Genomic DNA, 22408 nt, shown 5'->3' with positions numbered 1-22408 from the left:
TCTCCTGAAATTACTAGTCAATATAATCCTATAATTTAAAAAAGACAAAAAAAAAAAAAAAAAAAAAAGAACTAGCCTTTTAAGTGCGAAATGGTTTTACTCCATCATACTAATTTCCTTTCACTTATTTCTTCTGTTATTGTTTCTACGTTTGTAGTTGTTGCTTTGCCTATTGACAAATTCTTGTTTATAATATATAAATTTGAAAAGAATGAAAAATTGATTTATTTATTTGTGTTATTATTAGTTTTCCTTTTCCTCAAAATTTAGCATTATACTTTATACATTTATACATGATTATTTTGTCCCGAGACAGATGGTCGAGGATGTGGCGTCGACAAGAAGGTGGCGCCAACAACATAATGGGTGACACGTGCCAAAATAGCCTATCTATATACTATTTTAGGGACCAACAAAGCTCGGCATCGGGATACACCCACTAATAAAAGATCATCTGCGATCACAGAGAGCACCGGTGACCCGACCATCCATCAATTCCAGGGAAACCGATTGTCCGGAGGCCCACTGTGATAAACTCTCAGCTCACGCATGACATTTTGTACGAAAGAACTTGAACTATTGACTTCTCTTTGAGAAAGTCGCCGAGATACGACTAGAACATTGATCCTCAGGTAGCCTAGAGTATCTTGATTAGTCGTTTCAATACCACGTGATTTATAAACAATGATATTTGTTAAGTAAAAATTGTTTTTAAAACGAAAATACCATTACAAAAGATTAATAAGATGTCAGAGACTAAAATTATAAAACCGAAGTCGGAGAACAACCCCACTCCAACAAAGTCATAACATGGTTTAGATATACTTTTAATCCAATGACACAATAGATGTATGATATAAATAACGGCGAATTAAAATGTAGACAAAAATACAAATTTTGTCATTTAAACATACTTGATTTACGAATCAGGTCCTTTAAAAATATTCATTTTTAGACGGTGTCCTTGTACATACTATGTTTAGTTGAATTTCGTCCTTTAAGCTAACTATCATTCAATTCGTTCTTTATCGTTGATAAATAATAAAAAATAGAAATTATATAACATTTGGTATATGCTATTTATTGTCTTGAACCATACACTCGGTTATATTAGACCTCATTTTCTCATCTTGTGAACAAAAAAAAAGTTCGCATCTAATAGGTTTCTTTTCTAAAATATGAAAAATTGTGATTTGTATTTTAGCTAATTTATATAAAGAGTAGTATAAGTATTAAACCGGTTCTCGTAGGTTTCACTTTTCAATATGTTACTGGTTAACGAGCATTTCTCTTTATAACAGAATATTTTTTCACTTATATCAAGTTACATCATTTAAAATAATACATGCCAAAAGAGCTTGTATTATAGTAGCATTTTATTGCCACCTATGTTTTATCTAGTACCTCTCCTTGAAGTGTACCAAATTTCTTTGTGAATATCTATAATGCTCCCAAGACGACTTTCTAGACTCTAGAGTCACCAGACATGATCACTATGAATTTGTGGTTTGAACCTTTGGATTTGATAAATTCACTAATAATAATAACTTTATGAACCTCACAACTAAGTTTTGGACATACGCTTTGATCTTGTAGGCATTCTTGTGCATTCAGATAATAATAATAATCCCACATGATGCATTTGTAGAAAGTGTGAGTTTTGGTTACTTCAAGTCCAATTCTTGTGTGTAACCAACCAAAGGCAATCCAAGTTCGTCATTGAAAGCTAAAAATGTTTTAAAAGTGATTGTGAACCTTGTTTGGGGCAAAGAGCAAGAGAACCTGTTTATGTAGTTGACAGAAGCTCCAATATTAATACTATCTACATATGATATGAAAGTATGCACTTATATTCAAGGACACTAAAGTAATATGGTGTTAAATGACTTTGAAACCAAGACTAATGATGACAATTATTGAGACCACCATGACAGCAATAATTGAGAACACATGAAGCCAAATACCAGACTCATAATGATAAAAGTCTAACCACATGAAGCCAATTTAGGCGATTAGACTCATGGGAATTTCCCTATAAAAATTAAGGTTGAACATGTTAGAAACAACACACTTAACATAATACAAGTATCAAATATAAATACCACTCATTTAACTATTTTATGACTATAAGACAATTTTAAGTTTCATGTACCAATAAAAAAAATAAAGTCTAGCATACTAATTTCAATTATTTAAGAAAATAAAAAAAAAATCACATACCGTGCTTTTTTTTAATTAACCTGCTTTTTTTTATTAAAAGGTCTTATCGTATCTTAAACAGGTCTCAATTGCCAATCCTAGAAATAATAGACACCTAAACTCAATTATTTAAGAAAATAAAAAAAATCACATATCGTGCTTTTATTTAATTAACCTTCTTTTTTTTTATTAAAAGGTCTTATCGTATCTTAAACAGGTATCCAATTGTCAATCCTAAAAAAAACAGACACCTATACAATGCCAGATGCATAATGTACAGTCTAGAGGTGCACAACATAACCGGTTAACCGATTTCTAACCGATTTTGTAACCGGTTAGTAACCGGTCCAATCCTAACCGATCCTAACCGCCGGTTAGTAACCGGCTTGTATTCTTGATTTCAAAACCGGTTATAAACCGGTTAACCGATTTTTTTAATTATTATTTTATAAAAAACCGGTTATTAACCGGTCAAAACCGCTTTTCTAGCCGGCCAAAACCGGTTACTAACTTAACCGAAAAACCGGTTAATGCCCGCCAAAAAAAACCCGGTTATAGGTTAACCGATTTGTGCACCTTGAGGGCCTGGTTTGAAACAGGCCTCCTAAAAGTCTTGAATCGCCTCGTGTTAGAAATACTAAATGACTAAATGAAAAGGATGCCTATGATGATATGATGTGATAAAATAGTTGATAACAGAAAACAAAAACAAGATTTATGAAACAAGGTGTTTCCTCATTACTCCTTTATATCAATTAAAACCATATCAATCTCAACACGAATCCAGAACAAACAAATATTAGAATGCTTTTAACCAACCAAATCCAACATATTACATACTAGACAAGAATTACCACCACTCTAATCCTCTTCTTCCATGAGCGACTGGAGCAGTGTGGTGCAGCCAGACATGACCTCATCCTTCATGAACCCCATAGCGTTAGCGAAACGAGTATCCGACACGATTCCATTGTAGCTGGTAAGAACCACACGTGCACGGTCACGCCCTGGGTCAGCAGTCTTGCAGTCACCCATTGGGCTGCTCACAAGAACAACATCACAGGTCTTGTCACCGTGGTCCTCGTTCACCTTGATGTAGTAGGTTCCGGTAGCATCAGTGGTTCCTTCAGCAGTGTACAGAAGCTTTTGTGTCTTGTCCTTGCATTCCACCCTAACCTTAGCACCTACAAATGAATAACAAATGCAATAATTAAACATTTTATAAAAGAACAAGAACCACGTGCATTGCAGCAACGGTAAATATTGAATTACAACACTCCACAGATCATAATACCGTCATCGACTTAATCAAGCAGTGACTCAAACCCTCAGGATATAACATGATCCTAATATTCTAAGTTTCTAACCACTTTATGAATCGATAACTATAAGCCATAAATATTATATAGTGCTTGATTGCTATAAATCGAGATAATAATGAAAAGATATAACTCAAAAATCAATACTGATTATTATAACAACAGATCCAAACAGCAGAACCATTACAACATTCTACAGATCATAATTCTGAGAACGATCGAATCTAGCAATGACTCAAAAATCCTCCGGTGTAAGGTACATCCTAATTCTCCAACAAGCTTTATTAAATAATAGCCATAAACTACTAATATGAGATCATGCTTGACTGATACGCGAGATCTAAGTTTTAATAACACGAGAATATAATTCACAAAATCTATACTGATTATTATAATATTATATCATAGAACCAACAGAACCAGTATTGACGCTTAAATAATACGTAATCACAATTCATCATTAATCAATAAAAACCCTAAACATTCAATTAACCACCATATCCATTCATTTTTACACTAAACTGCTACTACAAGCTCAGATCTAGTCAGAAACTGACATATTCGAAACTAATTACTATAACCGATTCAACAAAATTAGTATTATTAGTGCTTGAACAATACGCAATCGTAATTAATCGTTAATTAATAAAAAAAACCCTAAACCTTCAATAAACCACCGTATTCGTCCATTTTAACACTAAACTGCCACTACAAGCTCAGATCTACTCACAAATCAACATATTCATCCTTAGTAAGCACGGATCTACAACAATACACATTGTAAAATGTAAGAGATGTGAGTAAATAAATAACATACGAGGAATGTAAGTGGTGGCGGAGGTTTCGAAACCGGCACGGCAAGTGTCGCAGTAAACACGGCCTTGAAGGACGTACGGACGTGACATCGGACGAGAGGCGCTGATGAGCGCTGGCAAGAGGACGCATAGTGCGACGATCAACACTGATTTCGCCATTACGTACTGTGTGTGTAAGAGAGAGTAGAGAGGATGGATCTGTATTGAGTGATGGATGTTGATAATATATGGTGAGTTTGTTATTATTATGACGCGGTTTGTGCTAATATAATATGCACCGCTCAGCACATGGGCCTCTCTGTCTCTGTCGGTGTCATTATTGATTGATGCTGTTACCACGCTATTCTTTGGTGCGTGTAAGCCACCGTTGGACATATAAGCATGGTCTTCTTTTTTTTATTTTTTTATCAATAAACAAGATTTTACCTGCTGTCTACAGGAATTGTTTTACATCATTTGTTTCTGATATTTATATATTATTTTAGATTATGATTTTACTTATATTAACTAAGTTAATAATATATTTAGAGTTGATGATGAAATGGTTCACAAATAATTGAGATATTATAACCCTGTTTAAAAGCTATATGTGTTTAGTGATACTCATGACTCGCTTATTAATTTTACTATAAAATTGTTTTTAGTAACTATAAATAATATTTTAAAAAAATCGGATATTATTTTTTAGTATATCACTATTATATAGGATTTTTATAATAAATATCCGGTGAAATTAATTTTTTTAATTTAATGAGATTTTATAACTTATTTAAGGGCTATTTAGGTTTGGTGAGATTTATACCAGTGAATTCAGATCAAATGTATGGGAAACTTTCAATTACCAATAAAAAAATCTGATAGTTTTGGAGAATGTAGGGAGCAACTAGGTAACTTTTAAAGGTTTTGTTTGTATATATTATAAATGATAAATCCACCATTAACTAACCAGGGTCGGCTCAACAAATATGGATGTCTAAATCGAAATAATATTTTATGGCATTTTCATGATTATTGTAAGAAAAAAAATTGGTTGTTACAAGTTCTAAACTCATGACATGTACTTTATTAACAACCAAACTTACCTTCACACCAATACATTACTTTGAATTTATCTTACTCAATATAAGATATCTATATATAATGTTTTTTGGACTTGAAGTTTCTTACTTAAGTGTGAGCTTAAAGCCATAACTTATTTTCGTTAGCCCACGGTTCGCTCTATAAGTAACAACGTAGACTAGCTAGCTCACCACCACTGCAGCACGGGAATAGATCATGTCGTCTATGGTCTTCACTGTCACTTCTTTTCTTCTCTCTAAGCTTTCGTTGATGCGTGGTATTCACCTTATCACCATCTATGATAAATCAACTTGTATATAGCGTAGTCTTAAATCATATTTTTACCGTTTGCTTGATTTTAGTTGTTTATAGTTTCTGATTGTTTGGCCTTATGGGAAAAAAACCATACAATATGATCTAAATTATAATCAATGCCAAGCTTTTATATATATTATTAAGCAAATCTCAATACCGAGCTTTTGTATGTTATTATTAAACGTTAAAGTAATATGTAATGTAGAGTCTAGAAACCAACTATTCGATACAAATAGAAAATGCCTAAATCAAATGAAAAGAAATTCTAAATTCAACAACAAAATCAAACCGGTGTTTTATTAAGATAGTAATTCTCTATCATAGATTCATAACTTGCTATATTATATTACGTCCTTTCAAATGTGGTATAGTAGTCTAAAGTTTGGGTTTCTCAATAGAAACCCAAGTTCAATCCTTATTTACAGTACTTTCGGGGAACATGAGTGATTCAATGAAGGAAGACTGGAATCTTTATGATCTCCAGTTTGATCCTAAGAACGTCTTGGTTTTACCACCAGCGAGCCTTCGAGCGTGTGGATTTTCCTTAAAACTGGAGATAACCTGGAGGTGCTTAAGAGCTCCGTACGGCTGGGTTGGACGAGCTAGTTGTAATCTTTTGCTATTGGATCACTTCATACGAAATACTTGGACATTTTATGTTTGTTGGCCGGAAAAAATAGCTTGCTATATTATTATTAATGCGTGCAATATTTGTTTTATGATAGCGTGTGAATGAAGGTATATGGGAGAGAGTGGGATAAAAAGGTGGTGAGCTCACCGAAAAGCGCAATAAACCAGCTGTTGTAATATAATTATTCTACCCGCCCAACCCCTTTAAACATTTCCGCAAATTGCGTCTCCGTTGAGACCGGACAGCTAGAAAGAATAATGGTTTTTCTTTTCCTTTATTTATTTTTAGATAGATAGATTGCCTTATGCAATATTATATTTGTATGTCCTAATTTTTAATTTGGCTTAGCCATTTTAAGTGCAATGTCTAGGGACTTGGATATCACTTTTAAAAATGCAAATAGGGGGGGGGGGGGGGGCTCATTTTGAAAATAGGTTCCAAAATATCCCTATCTTTAATATTCAACACAAGTGCCTTACAAATAATACAATCCTGTCTCATGTGACCGATTTTTTAACTCTCAATCAGAAATTAACACGTGTCTTAACTCGTTTTCTTTGCCAGTATTTGAAACAAACCCTTTGTTAAAGGCAACTTTGAGAAAAAAAAAGTTCGTCAACATCGACGGTCTTTGGAATGTTCCCGTTGCCGTTGACAGGTTTACAATCATGCAGAAAAAAGATTTTCTTCATAGTTGCCGTAGAATACGCATTTAGATCCAAACTTGTCTTTTTATGTCTAATTTTAGATTGTAAAATTTAACATAAATATTTTTGAATCAGTTCTTCAAAATCTCACAAATCTTCTTCATCTTCAACAATGAAATACAAGAGAGGTGATAGAACTGGAGATTTATGAGATTTTGAAGAACTGATTCAAAAATATTAGTTTTAAATTTTATAAAACTTCTAAATTATAACTAGACGTAAAAGGCAAGTTTGGATCTAAATGCGTCTTCTACGGCAACTTTGGAGGAAGTCTTTTTTTTCGACGGGATTGTAAACCTGTCAACGACAACGGGAACATTCCAAAGACTGTCGATGTCGATGGTTTTTAACTTTTTTCTCAAAGTTGTCTCTGGCAACGGGTTTGTTTCAAATATATCAACGAAGACGAGTTAAGAACACATGTCAATTTCTGATTGATAGTTAAAAAACAGTCGTCGTATTTGACGGGTTTGTAAGGGACTTTTTTGGAATTTTAAAAAAGGTGAGACATTTTAGAAACTTATATTTAAAAGGAACATTTTGAAAATTTTCCCCAAATACGTGTTGTATACTTGTATGTGTAATCTCTTTGGTTTTAGGTCATATAATTTATAAATTATAAAGATTTTTCATTTTATTTTTATTATTTTTGGCATTGACGCCTATAATGAAAGGAAAATTTGTCTCAGTTAGTTGTTTTCTCGTTGTATTTATTTTATTTTATTTTATTGAGCTCGCTTGGGTTGGGTTGAAAAGGTAGACAATTTATGCCATGTAAATAATTTGAAAGTTTCGTGAATCATTTGACGACAAGTTGTTTTTATATTCGCTCGTTTAGTAAACGAACAAATATGAACAAAACTTTGTGTTTGTTTTTCAAACGAAGAACATAAGCACATGGCTCATTCATTTATTATGTTTGTTTATTTTGCGTGCATTTAATTCATTATGTTCGATTATATATGTTCATTCGATCATGTTTGTTTAAATACCCATTCAAGTTGTTGGAAATCAGGCCCAAGAACACAATATTTAATCTCAACCAAGATCGACTTTTTCCTTGTTATATTATAATTCTTGACTCTTACAAATAACATAAACTCTAACCATCTATTTAGAGAAAATTGCAATTTGCCTCCTTGGGTAATATCGGCGGGAGATGGATTGACCACTGAAAAAGAATTTGCGCATGGTGTAACAATGTGTTTTTTATATTGGTCCGAATGCTCCTTGCGGTGTTTATTATGATCAGAATGCTCCCTGTAGTGTTTATTATGATCAGAATGCTCACTGCAGTGTTAATAATTGGTTAAATGACCATTATACCCTTCACTTTCATCTTCATCATCAACATTCAAACACATCAAGAACGTCAAGAACACAAAACCAGAAAATCAAGAACATTAAGAACCCTAACACAAACACAAACATAGAAAATCAAGAACATCAAGAACCCTAACACAAACACAGACCCAGAAAATCAAGAACATTAAGAACATCATCTCCGTCTAAGAACCCTAACCCATAAATCTTATACAAACACATAAACTAACATCATCATTCAAACACAAACTCATATCTTCACCTTCATCTTCATCATTCATCATTCATCTTCTTCACCCGCAACCCAACACCGCCGCCCTCACCACCATTCCGTCGCCACACCACCACCACCGTAGCCGGAAAATCACGAATACGTTGCCAAAAATCAACATACCCACTACTTATATCTTCATCTTCATCACCACCACCCATCTTCTTCACCTGCAACCCGTCATCGCCGCCGTGTCGCCGTCGCCTTACCTTCTAATCTGTCCCCGTCGCCATCGCCGTAGCTTCTAATCCCTTAGATCTATGTTTTTTTTAATTCTTGTATAAAACTCATGTGGTTAGGGGTTTAAATCTGGATGAGGATGATAAATATGTTGGTTGATGTTTGTTCGTGTTTGTGTTTGGTGGTGGAGTTCATTTTCCGGTGGATGGCGGCGGCGGTGTCGGCGGAGGAAGATGAAAGTTTTGGAGGTTATGAGATGATGATGATAATGGATAATCTGGAGTTCCTCTTCTTGTTGTTATTATTATTACAGATTATTGTAATTGTTATTAGAGAAAACTATTATTAACATATCTTATTATTATTATTTATCGAATTACTAAAGTGCCCTTGAATCAAACGGTCAACTAACGGTTTCTTGCTCTTGCTTCTGATTATAGCATCGGATTACTTGCTCCAAACTTGCTTTGGCCAACTTGCTAACCAGTTTTTTTTGCTGAACGTTCTACTGACCAACTTGCTAATCAGTTTTCGACATACTTGCTAACCGGTTTTTCTTGCTCCTGACCTACTTGCTAATCAGGCTTTCTTGCTACAGACCTACTTGCTGATCTGACTGATCTACTTGCTGATCAGATTTTTCTTGCTACTTACTTAAACATGCTTTCGAATAAATATTGATTCAACAAAATCTGAACCCGCTACCTATTGAAACACGAACATGCTACCCTTTTTTTTAACGTCGATATCTCTCTTCTCACCCTGCACTGCAGCTAACGGGGCTGCACCCCGTTACCAGTTGTTGGAAATCAGGCCCAAGAATACAATATTTGATCTCAACCAAGATCGACTCTTTCCTTGTTATATTATAATTCTTGACTCTTACAAATAACATAAAGTCTAACCATCTATTTATACTAAATTAACAACTTTCAAAACAAGACAACTCATTCTAGGAAACTAACTAACTAGTTTATTCTTATCATACTGAATAAACGTATCAAAATAAACTTATTTATATTTTTTCACTTAGCCCCTTCAACTTTCTTAATAAACCGTTTCAAGATTAACTTTTAATACAAGTTTGTTTTCCATACGCTATTTTGCAAAAAAAAAAAAAAAAAAAAAAAAACATGTTGCATGTTGGGAGGTTTTACTATTCAATTTCGAGTGGATTAAGTTTGTGGGCCAATGAGTGGATCGAGAAATATTACTTAATTTTCATGAATACTTAAATTTTGTTTTGAATGTTTTTTTTGTTTTATCTTTGAATGTTAATTGGAAAAGAGTTGGTTTATTGTTGTATCGATAATTGCTTGAAGCCTTGAAACATGAGAAATATTGCTTAATTTTCTAAAATTTTGGATATCCGTTTTGTTATTCGAAATTTTAAATATTTAAATTTTTGGATACGGATACGAATTCAGATAGTGAAATTAGTTATTCGAATGTTTAAATATCCAGTTTTGAACACCCTTAGTGATGGATACATGAACGCTTCTTGCATGTGTTACATAGAAAGGGAGTTCTTCCAGCAAGTTTCGATCGAAGATGTAACGCAACGATTTCAAAATATGAAAACTCGTAGGGAACAACTATAGGTATTTTTTTAACTCGTAAAGACCATTTTTCTATATTATGGTTTAATTTCTAACGACAATGTCTTTTTTTTATTATTATTTTGTTGTATTTTTATTATGTGATGAACCTTACCTGACCCGGATTTCTTTTATATCCGACCCTATGAAATTGGGCATTTAAAAACAATGAAACCTTTGAAAAATATTTTCTAGATCCACCATTGAGTCAGTATCGTCGCAACACACATGACTCTTTTACATAATCTTTCGGATATTATCAACGCCCTTGCTATAACACATTAGTTTTATTAGAAAATTTGTTTTATTTAAATAAAATTTTGAAGAGGCTAAATTTTCCACAGTTTAACGCATAAAATTTGTATTTGTTTTTAACGGATCCAATGCAACGCGCGGGTCGTGAAATGCCCGCGGTAATAATTCGAAAACAAAATTGATTTTTTTTTGCAGCCCAATTTAGCCCAGCAGCCGTTACCTTTAGTTCCGACAGTCAAGTACTCAAGTTTACTTTGAATGGTTAATTGATATTCCATTAAGTTCCTTTATTTTTATTATGCTCGTATATGTTTGTGGGTAGTTTATTTGGAATATTCACGGACAGATATAAACAAACATGAACACGTTCATTTTTTTTAACAAACAAACATGAACAAGTCATGTTAGCTTAACTGCTTAAGTGTTCATGTTCATTCGTTTACTAGAATAAAGTTGAATAAACGAACACTTACAAACCTCATTTAAGTGTAATTACTTTTACTACCAATATATGCGAGCTGGATTGACCATTGGGTAGACGCCATTACAATACATTAATCTATACATGGTTAGTCAGTCGCACGTTATATCTATTACTATATATAATAAAATACATCTTTGGCGACGTAACCACGTGATTGGTCCATGTGGCCTCACGTGGTTGGTCGCCTTTTTATTTGTTTTTTGTTTTTAAATTCACGTCGGTTCGAAGCCGTAAAATACGGGTTCTTTTGCCGCTGATACCATCAAGTGATTTTGGCTAAATTCGTGTCAGCTCGCGGTCGCAACTTAAGATATTTTCCCGACGAGTTTATTTTGTCCATCGATTCTGGATGAATTCGCGTCAGGTCATGACCACAATGCGCGTATATTTTGGTTTTCGCCACAGTCTTTTTTTTTTGTAAATGATTCATGTCAGCTCGCGGTCGCAGCATAAGATTTTTTTTCATCGCGAGTTTTTTTTGTTCGTCAATTCTTGATGAAGTTTTTTTTTTGTGGGTGGGGGGGGGGGGGCTATTACTGGTTTCGTAGATCGAATTCGCCTCAACTCGCAGACGCACTACACAATTTGATAAGTTATACGAGTACGATTGTCAATAACATCACCCAGCGCAACGCGCCGGGAATCTTCCTAGTTTTATATATATATATAAAACTATAGTAAGTTCTCACAAAATTAAAGAAAATAAAACTCGGGACTATATGATTTTTTTGTAAATAGTAATTTTATTTCTCTTATATTTTAATTAACCTGCTATTGCCGTCGGATCACACGGGAAGAGGTGCAGACTGCACTTAAGAGGATGGGAAGGGCTAAGGCGGTTGACCCAGACAACATACCCATCGAGGTGTGGAAGTGTCTAGAAGAGGAATGAGTCATGTGGTTAACTACTTTGTTCAATATTATCCTCGAAACTGGTAAGATGCCAGACCAGTGGAGGAGCAACGTAGTAGTTCCTATCTATAAGAACAAAGGCGACGCCCAATGTTGTGGTAACTATCGAGGAATCAAACTACTAAGCCATACTATGAAGCTATGGGAAAGAGTGATTGAGGTTAAACTCAGACGGGAAACTCAGGTTACGATGAACCAATTTGGCTTCATGCCGGGCGTTCCACCACAGTGGCAATACATATTTTAAGAAGATTGATGGAAAAGTATAGGGGAGAAGAAGCGTGACCTGCATATGGTGTTTATTGACCTAGAAAAGGCCTACGACAGGTGCCACGACAAGTGCTCTGGAAGTGCTTGAAGGGTAGAGGAGTCCCGATGAAATATATAGAGATATTTATGGATATGTATACCAGGAGTGCAACAAATGTCCGTGCGCCGTGGGGGATACTGATTACTTCCCCGTAGAGGTAGGCCTTCACCAGGGGTCAACGTTGAGTCCGTTTCTTTTTGCAGAAGTCTTGGATGAATTGTCAAAGTCGATTCAGGGGACGCTCCCGTGGTGCATGATGTTCGCAGACGATATTGTGTTACTTGCTGACAGAAAACAAGACCTAAACAGGAGGCTAGAGAAGTGGCGAACAACCTTAGAGACAAAAGGTTTAAGGATTAGTCGCTCTAAGACGGAGTACCTACACTGTGATTTTGGTGGAGTAAATGATAACGAGGACACCCAAATCACCATTGAAGGGAAAGTGGTTCCGCAGGTAACGAAGTTTAAGTATCTAGGATCATTTTTTCATAGCGATGGAGAATTAGACAGCGATGTGACCCATCGAGTTCAGGTAGGATGGTGTAGATGGAAAGCAGCCACGGGTATTTTATGCGACAAGAGTTTCCCAACTAAACTAAAGGGAAAATTTTATAGGGTAGCAGTTAGACCTGCAATGCTATATGGAACAGATTGTTGGGCCATCAAGAAGGCACAGGTGCGGAAGATGGAGGTAGCAAAGATGAGAATGCTACGCTGGATGTGTGGGCACACAAGGTTAGACCGAATAAGAAACGTTGTGTTTAGAGAGAGATTAGGGGTAGCTAACATATCAGACAAGATAAGAGAGTGGAGATTGAGATGGTTTGGACATGAGAAGAGAAGATAGACGACGAATCCGGTTAGATCCGTAGAACATTAATATAGAGGGGAGGAGGGGTAGAGGACGACCTAAATTGACTTGGGATGAGAGGATTAAGCATGATTTGATAGACCTAAATCTCTTCGAGGACATGGTTGGGGATAGGAATTATTGGAGAAGTAGAATTAAAGTTAAGGATTTTTAGGGAGAAATGAATATTTTAGGGATTTCTATTTACCTTATTTTTGGTCACACACCATTATGATATTTTATTTTCATATATATATTTATATATATATATATCTATTATCATTTTTATTACGTGCTATTATCAACTATATTATAGTTGAACTTTGATTTCATTTTATATTGCCTCATACAAATGTAATCTAGAGCTGAGGGTCTCTCTAGAAGCCATCTTTCTATCTCATTGGATAGAGGTACGGTGTGCCTACATCACCCCTCCCCAGACCCTACTTATAGCTTGGCTATTGGTGGACTTCACTGGGTATGATTGATTGATATATTTTAATTAAAACGTTGTCACGAAATCTTTTAATACTTTTTTTTGAAAATAGTGTTTTTTATTATTTGATCCAATTTACTGGTTAAATAAAGTGTTTTAGAATGTTAGAACAACCATTTTCATTTTTAAAAGTTATTAGTTATAATCCTTTTACACTGCATTCTTGGGTTTAAAATATAAGGAAAAGAAATGATAAGATTGGATAGAGGAAGAAAGGGAAAAAAAATTATACACTTAAAATGCATTCTTGATTTAAAAGAAAAGAAAATTTTAATTACATTATAGAGTTAAGGGGCTGTTTGGTTCATTCAGATCTGAATGAGCATCTGTTCCATTTAGCAACAACAGTAAGTCTGAATGATTCAGACCTAATTTTAACCATTCATATGTTTTTCTGTTTAGAACCAAACAGCCTGAAGTCTGAAAGAATCAGATGTTTACATCTGAATGGTTCCATTCAGATGTAAACAAACAACCCCTTAGATTGGAAGGAATAGATAGGAAATAGCAACATGAAAAAGAAAATTAAGATATGGTAAATTAGTAATATGGTAATAGGATATAAACTTTCATTCACAATCCGTCCATATTTGGCAGCAAAGTTTTGGAGGGAAAAAACCTTAACTTTTCTTTCCATTATAATTCTTTTCTTTTAAAAACAAAACTCAAAAATAAAAAAAGAAAAATTTTCTTATCTTTTCTTTTCCAAACCCTTAAATAAAAAACTCAAGAATGCAGTGTTATGGTCTACCATTTACCCTTGCAAAAGTACAAACGGTACGATATTCGCATATAGTATTGGTCTCATGTTCGACTCATGGGTTCACCGGTTTCCTACCCAATCATGTTGAAAGCTACCTATCCGGTGCATCTTACGATTTTATCGGATCCGTTGATTAGCTCGATACTGACAGGGTCTTATGAGTTTCTGATAATGGGTTTTACATGGTTACCAAAAGGTACACATGATGGCATGATCTGATAGGTAAAGAACCAATTTACAGAGAAACTAGAAAGAGAGGCTAGGGTTTATCTCCAAAACATAATCATTTATTCCATAATACGTAACTTAAATAGAATTCAACTTACAATAGCAACCCAAACAAACAAATAAAAACATAAATGGTCCTTGAACTTAATAACAAAATAAATAACGTAACAATACTCCCTCCTTAACCGTCTTTTTGCCCTCAAAAAGCAATTCAAGGAACCTTGTCTCCATCATCTTCAACAAACCCCTTTGGTGCTTGATCTTCATCATCTATCACTTGAAGTATATAGAGTTGTCTCTTTGTACAATTGTGGCCCGGAACGAACTTTTCGGTACACCAGAAACATTCACCTTTTGCCCTTTTCAACTCGAGTTCATCGCTCGTCAAACGTCTCGAGCTAAGCGTTCCCGGTTCGGAAGTCGGTTGCACGTTTGTTGGACTTGGTATTAAGGGTAGTTTTGAAGCATTAAACGGAGGGGTAATTTTGGTATCTTCACATTGTGAATCATCCTCTACGCTTTTAAGTCGATTCATCAAGCTCGTGTTGTTGATAGTTTGAATCCTTGCTAACCCATATGCCTCATGTAACGTTTGAGGCTTGAACATCTTTACCGGTCCTTTTATTCCTAATTTCAATCCTTTCACATATAGGCTAACGACATATGGTTCACTAATGGTAACCTTATTAAGCAAACGATCAAAACCTGAATTATAATCTCGTAGGCCATCGATATCATCAGCAATTTGTACAAGAGATGCTATTTCTTCCATTGCATCTTCAAACATGGCGTTAGAGAAACTAGCCGAAATAGCCAAAACATAGTCTTCCCATGGTAGTTTAGCCACAGTAAGCCCTCGTGTTTTCATATAAGATTGATGCCATTCAATCGCATCCCCCTCAAGGTGTATAACCGCGTGTCTTAGTTTGAGATTTGCCGGTGTCTCGTTGATGGTGAAGAAGTGTTCACAGCGATTAATCCAACCTTCAACATCTACCCCCGAAAACTTTGGAAACTCTACTTTTCCAACCCGCATAGGCCGAATACCCACCCGCGAATCAGCATCACTAAACAGCCCCTTACCAGACCCGCCGCCGCCGCTAAAACTGCCGCCGCCGACGCCGCTGAAACTGCCGCCACTTGAATGCTCCTTGAATGCTCGTAGGATCTCTTCTTGTTGTTTAAGAGATTGCTCTTGTTGTTTCATCAGTGCTGCTAGGGTTTCTTGCAGATCTGAGATGGCCTTGCCATGGTCCTTGAGAGTGTTGTCAACTTCTTGATTCCTGGTGTTCGTCATGGTGATATGGGATATGTCGAGAGGATCGACTGGAATGCTCTGATACCTTTGATAGGTAAAGAACCGATTTACAGAGAAACTAGAAAGAGAGGTTAGGGTTTATCCCCAAAACATAATTATTTATTCCATAATACGTAACTTAAATAGAATTCAACTTACAGTAGCAACCCAAACAAACAAATAAAAACATAAATGGTCCTTGAACTTAATAACAAAATAAATAACGTAACATGATCAATCAAATAAACAAACAAATAAAAACATAAATGGTCCTTGAACTTAATAACAAAATAAATAACGTAACATGATCAATCAAATAGTCATATACCCAGTAAGAAAAAAAAAAGGTACGATAAAACACTAGCAAATAAAACATGAAATCTTCATTCAAATTCAGTCATTACATTACATCTCTTCCATGCTTTCTTTGATTTTTTACTACAAATTCTCTCTTTTTCCATATTATTGTCATTTTTAACTTATGATCATGCATATATTTGTCCCTATAATATATATATATATATATATATATATATATATATATGGATTACTGAGGTTTGTATCTAAAACTATACTAAATTTGATCATACTTGTTCAACAATCTTGGGTGAACAAGTGAGAACAGCATCCGCAACCGTCAGAAAAATCTTGTTTTCACCAATCAAATCAGGAAAACCAGATGCATATAGCTTATCTATCACCAGTCTACCAGGGTTTGCAAGAACAAGCTGTCAAACAAAATTGTACACATTAATCACATATCACACGTAAGAAGGGCAAAACCGTAATTTCAAATAACGTTTCCTAACCTGCACATCTCTCTTAGCCAAACTCTTGTACAACTCTTCAAGTGCATGTATTCCACTAGTATCTATGTCTGTAACCGCTGCATGTTCATATTCAGCTTCCATTGGTTAGCAGGATATTGGTGGAACACAAGAGTTGCAAAAAAAAAAATGTACAAAGACTTCGAATATATCTTACGTGACATTTCGATGATCAAGAATTGAACTTTTTGTTGGTATGATGTTTTTAGATTTTCTTCTTCCTCGGTCAACCATCTTAGTATTCTGTAGAAAGTGGATGTGTTTTTAATTTTATCGATCGACAACGTAGGATTGATGTTTTTAAGGAAAGATCGTTACCTTTCTTTGATGTAGTTAGAGTTAGAGAAATAAATAGCAGAATCAACTCTAACGATTAAAAGACCGGGGACTTTAGTTGCTTCGGGATATTGTTGTATGTTTCTGTAGACACTTGTCATGGGTACTCGTCCCAAAATAGCCGTTCTTGGTCTTGTAACTTGAAGAAGGATTTTGGCGAAAGATATCGAGACCTAAATATAAGAAAAAAAAAACAAAAAGTACATCAAATTTATGAACATAAACATTTTAGGAAGTTAAAAGCAGCGGTGTCAATCATGTCGGGTCGATCTGTTTAATGAAACAGGTTGGGGTCCATTTAATGAAAGAGTTGACGGGTCGACCTTTTTGATCAACCCGAACACATCCCGCTTATCAAACAGACTATACATGACAACCCAAACCTGATATTTTCATATTTTGTCAGAACTTGCCACCCCTAACTAAAGGATTCAGTGGCGAAGATTGCTTAGGGCCCGGGGTGGCCCCGGCCCCCCCTGTTTTTTTACGCAGCAGTGTAAATTTACTCGTTTTCGTCTGGAATTTTTTATACGTAGTGTAAATTTAGCCGTTTTCGGTCCAAATTTTTTATACGTAGTGTAAAATTTAGCCGTTTTCGACCGAAATTTCTTATACGTAGTGTAAAATTTAGCCGTTTTCGGCCGAAATTTCTTATACGTAGTGTAAAATTTAGCCGTTTTCGGCCGAAATGTCTTATACGTAATGTAAAATTGAGCCGTTTCCGGCCGATTTTTTTTATACGTAGTGTAAACTTAGCCCTTTTTGGCCGAAAATTTGAGCCCGGCCACCTTCGTTTGTAAAATTTGTATACATTTTGAATCCGGCCCCCCCGGTGTCTTAGTCCAAGCTTTGCCACTGACAGGATTATTTAACTCTTACCGCAATTAAAAGACCGATCTCTACGGATGCAAAAACAACACCAAAAAACGCTCCCATACAAGCAACAAAATCAAATTTGTCAATTTTCCATATCAAAATCGCTGCTTCATAGTCAATCAACCCGCTCACAGCCGATATAATAATTGATGCCAGGATTGCATTTGGAGTGTACTCGAAAAGTGGTGTCAAGAATTTCAAAGTTAAGAAAACCACTAATGACATCACTATGTTAGACACTGCTGTTTGACAGCCCGCCATAAAATTCACAGCCGAACGCGAAAATGAACCTGCAAACAATAAAAAGAAAACAATTATATAAAAGTCATAGGTTCATTATTCACCATGTTATTTTAAAAATAATCTTTACCTGTCGCGACATAGCATGATGTCATTGAGCCAACAACGTTCATCGTACCCAATGCTATCATTTCTTTGTTACCGTCTACTTGGTAGTCCTTTATTGAAGCAAAGGTTCTTCCAATTGCAACAGCTTCCTGATATATCGGGTCAAATGGGTCAAAATATGAAGCTAACAGGTAAAATGGTAAAATCTTACAAAAGTTAAATGGGGTCATAACTCATAAGTTATCTCAAAAGCAGTCTTGTAATGAGAAGCTCACAACATATTAAATAACTTCACTAAAAAAAGTTAAAGATTTATACTTTGTGATAAAAATGAACCTACCGTTAATGCTATCATACCGGCCACGATACCGATTCGAATCCCTTTTAGAAGATTGTCACCCGAAAAATAAATCTCTTTTACAGATGAAGGGTTTATTCCTTTCTCTATATGTTTCACCTGTGAAAAAAGAAACACAAATAGTTTTTTTTTTTTTATCATATAAGAACATTTGCAAAATTGCAGAATATATTTATAAACACGAAAGGAAGTACTTACAATTGCAACACCATGCTTATCCGCACGTGAGATATAAACGAAAAAAGTAGACAAGACAACCGATACTAATGGAGCGATTGCAGACACCCAAAATAGCTTCTTATTTTTCCTCCCCTGGTTTCACATTACATTAGAAACTTTGTTCGTTTAGTTAAACAAACAAACGTGAACACGTCTCGTTCGTTCATTTATGTGTGTGAATGTTTGTTTACGTTCGTTCATTTACATTTGTTTGGTTATGTTAATTTATGTTTGTTAGCTTACGTTTTTGTTTTAGTTCGTTCGTTTGTGTTCGTTAATATATTCATTTTAAGTTTTTTGGGCCATTACAACTTAGCCTGCTTTTAGTAACCTTTTAGGCCCAACACATTGTTCTTCATATTACCTTTAACCAGTTTTAGCTCATTTATGTTCACTTATGTTTGTGAAAAGTTCGTTTATACCATTAATGAACGAACATAAACAAACACGGACATTTCATTTTCTTAACAGACAAACACGAACAAGAAAACCATGTTAGTTTAGTTGTTCTTGTTTGATCATTGGTTCGGTTAAAGTTTAACGAACGAACACGAACATGCTCCACTCGTATTCGTTTACAAGGCAAAATGGGTCGCTTAGGGTTGCCCTCTATCTTTAAAGGTAAAACCAAAAGAATTATCTAAACACAAAACTAGTAAAACAAGTTACACGGTCAACCATCACCGAAAACGTATTTTTAATGCATAAAACCTCCTACTATCCTACATCTTTTATTTCAAAAATCATTTTTTTAATTAAAATAAGCGTGTCTTTGTAACAAAATTTCAAAATTTTGGACAAAAGTGTTTCTAGTTAACCGAGCCCGTTTGAGCAGTCTACCCAACCCACCCATTTTGCCACCTCAAGTATTTAGAACTCATGAAAGCTTACAAGGTACTTGGCAGCGAGTAGAACAAATAAAAAACTTGCTCCAATCACTATAGTTTCCCAATTCCACTGCAATATGTACAAGAAAATTTATTATTAATAAAGGCTTCATAAAGTGTATTGTGAACTTGTGATGTGAGAGACAAAACTCACCCCATGATGAATAGACCCAAACACTGATTTCATAACAGAAATAATATCAGTGTTCTTTGTAAAATGTTTAATTCCAAGAAAGCCCTTCAGTTGTTGAAGGGCTATAGTGATTGCAGCTCCCCCCATAAACCCCACAACCGCGGCATGTGACAGAAAGTCGATTAAAAACCCCAGTCTGCAGACAAAAAAAAAATAATAATAAATAGGTAAACTACACCAGTTAACTGATAGAGGTGGCAATTTCGACCCGTTTACTTTTAAACGGTCAATAGGTCAAATGAAAAAAAAAAACTAGCTGAAAGAAAACGGGTCAAATGTATTGAACCGACTGGAAGTTGTCTAACGTGTATTGGACAGGCAAGATTGTGAAAATTACACATTTTAACTTTTAGTTGTAAGGACAAAATGGTCATTTTAAAATAACTAACATAATAAGTTGACACCAGTTAGTGGAAAATGGAATGGAGGAAGAGTGTGACAGCATACGAACTTCATGGACGTTTCATATACTTAATGAAGTTAAAGGACACGGTCTGCAAGTTACTCATACATAAGTGACAAAAATTGTAACTTACCCTTAAAAGTAGTTTATTAAAAAAATTACACATTTTGTTCTTCAATTGTAAAGGAAAATGATCATTTATAAAAAACTAACAGAATGTTAACACCAGTTAGTGGAAAAGACGAAAGTGCGACAACATATGAACTACAAAAACTTTTTTGTACTTACTGAAGTTAAAGGAAATGATATGCAAGCTACCCATGCACAACGGACGAAAACAGTTACCCTTAAAAAATAGATTACTGTTGATTGCAGCCCAATCTTTTTATTTGGCGGAAAAATCAAGTTTAACACACCATAAAAATGGCGAAAACATATTTGTGGCCTGGCCAACGACCCGTTTGGAATATGACCCATCTTATCCAATATGAGCTCTATAATCATTGATTTACCTAAGGAATCCAAGGGAAGCTTGGGTGATTCCTGCAAAAAAGGTAGCTGTAAACGCTAGCCTACGATACTCATGTGGATTATTCACTGGGTCGAATTCATTTTGAAGAAGTGTCCCCAACAAAAGCGACACGACTGCAACGGGCCCTATGGCTATATCGCGTGAGCTACCCATAAATGCATAAATCAAAGGAGGCACAAAGCTCGAATCTACAAAGGAAATAATAAACAAATTCTGATTAATAAATTGCATTAAACATTTACACGAATCAATGTAATAACTAATAAGTATTAAGATAAAGCTTACATAGTCCATACTGAGGCGACAAATTTGCAAGTTTTGAGTATCCAATGTCCTGTAATGGATATGTGTTTTAACAGTGCTAAGTTATCAAAATTTAGAACTTTGTTATCGTCTTACAAAGTATGTGGAAATTTTAACGCGTTTACTTTTAATGTGTCGATTCTGGTTATGTTTTTATCTCAAAACAGTTAGAAATATATTTTAAGAAAAGAAAGAGTAAATTATAGATTTTATTCTTTATTTATATTTAAAAAGACAAAATTTGTAGTTTACTCAAAAGAAAAGCTTACATGGAAACATGTTGAAATTGGAAAGTGATTTTGAGTACGTAAAACCTCTTAAATCATTTTTGAACTAATATAACTTTTGTGCGCGTATTTGACATATTGATAATTTAAAATAATGAAGATGTTGGAAAATGTTGTAAAGTACCTGAGGAATACAAAGACTTGCAATGGTGAGTCCGGAAATAAGATCACCTCTAAACTTTTTAAGATTATAGCTTCTGCCCCAATCAAGAATTGGGAAGATTGCTTGAAGCAAAAGCATTAACTGTCTAGATTTTGACTGATCTTTAAACGAGCGTAGCGGGTCATCTGAAAAAAGCGTTTCTTTCACGGTAGTTTTGAATTCTTTCAGTAAATCTTGTTTTGGTGGAATCCCAACCTTATGAATGTAAGGCACATTCTGTCTTTGACTATCCGAGGAAGCAAATGCTTTTGCATCCATGTTTCCTTAATTCACCTGTATTTCATCAAATGTTATTAAAAGCTCAACATATCATAAATTCTTTCGGGCCAAAATGAATATCACTCAAAAGTTAAAAGAGTTAAGAAGATATATACATATATATACCTAAGAACAGAAGAGTAAAAGTTATTGTGAATGAGATTGTGTAACATTAAGCTTTTATAAGTGATGTATGGAGTTTGTGGATCACAAATAGTGAAAGTTATGATTAAACTTTTGAAAACAACAACCCAATTTGGAATTTTCCAGTTTACTTTGACCTTTTTGGTCAAACGGGTCGCTTTTCGTATTAAAAAAGAATAAATTTATTCAACTTTAGCAAGAAAGTTACTGCTAGTGAACATTTTTAATTGTGACAGTGCGATAAGTGTACGTGCGTTATACA

General features: G+C 34.8%; 3 protein-coding genes across 3 annotated transcripts in view; all 3 read right to left on the bottom strand.

The window, feature by feature from the left end:
- Positions 1 to 16012, bottom strand: part of LOC143544026 (uncharacterized) — a 79200-nt gene extending 63188 nt beyond the window's left edge. The window contains exon 1 of the mRNA XM_077036207.1: positions 14961 to 16012. Within this exon, the coding sequence (XP_076892322.1) occupies positions 14961 to 16012 (1052 nt within the window). The remainder of the gene's footprint in view (positions 1 to 14960) is intronic.
- On the bottom strand, positions 2930 to 4511 carry LOC143544017 (pollen-specific protein C13-like). Its single transcript, XM_077036203.1, has 2 exons — positions 4336 to 4511; positions 2930 to 3383 (listed from the first exon to the last, which is right to left on the bottom strand). Exons 1-2 carry the CDS (start codon positions 4490 to 4492, stop codon positions 3061 to 3063), a joined length of 480 nt encoding a protein of 159 aa, XP_076892318.1. The 5' UTR covers positions 4493 to 4511; the 3' UTR covers positions 2930 to 3060.
- A 506-nt stretch (positions 16013 to 16518) lies between the features above and the next one.
- On the bottom strand, positions 16519 to 22037 carry LOC143544000 (sulfate transporter 1.3-like). The gene is made up of 13 exons (XM_077036187.1): positions 21706 to 22037; positions 21277 to 21325; positions 20972 to 21179; positions 20018 to 20192; positions 19868 to 19933; positions 18956 to 19069; positions 18740 to 18856; positions 18422 to 18548; positions 18055 to 18341; positions 17158 to 17348; positions 16997 to 17082; positions 16822 to 16898; positions 16519 to 16740 (listed from the first exon to the last, which is right to left on the bottom strand). The coding sequence occupies exons 1-13, from the start codon at positions 22000 to 22002 to the stop codon at positions 16597 to 16599; spliced, it is 1938 nt and encodes a 645-aa protein (XP_076892302.1). The 5' UTR covers positions 22003 to 22037; the 3' UTR covers positions 16519 to 16596.
- Positions 22038 to 22408: the final 371 nt, after the last annotated feature.

The sequence above is a fragment of the Bidens hawaiensis genome, unplaced genomic scaffold (assembly GCF_021521415.1).
Source record: "Bidens hawaiensis isolate Kalapana, Puna unplaced genomic scaffold, B.hawaiensis_p1.1 tig00013425_1, whole genome shotgun sequence".
NCBI classification, from domain to species: Eukaryota; Viridiplantae; Streptophyta; class Magnoliopsida; order Asterales; family Asteraceae; genus Bidens; species Bidens hawaiensis.
This window is presented reverse-complemented; position numbering and strand designations above follow the sequence as displayed.

Bases quoted from the DNA above. Each gene is read 5' to 3' on its own strand.
- LOC143544017 (XM_077036203.1), bottom strand. From the start codon at position 4,492: ATGGCGAAATCAGTGTTGATCGTCGCACTATGCGTCCTCTTGCCAGCG. The intron at 3,384-4,335 runs GTATGTTATTTA...ATTCATTTGTAG, and splicing joins CGCCACCACTTACATTCCTC to GTGCTAAGGTTAGGGTGGAA.
- LOC143544000 (XM_077036187.1), bottom strand. From the start codon at position 22,002: ATGGATGCAAAAGCATTTGCTTCCTCGGATAGTCAAAGACAGAATGTG. The intron at 19,934-20,017 runs GTGAGTTTTGTC...TACATATTGCAG, and splicing joins TTGGGTCTATTCATCATGGG to TGGAATTGGGAAACTATAGT. The intron at 16,899-16,996 runs GTAAGATATATT...ATGAACATGCAG, and splicing joins CTTGATCATCGAAATGTCAC to CGGTTACAGACATAGATACT.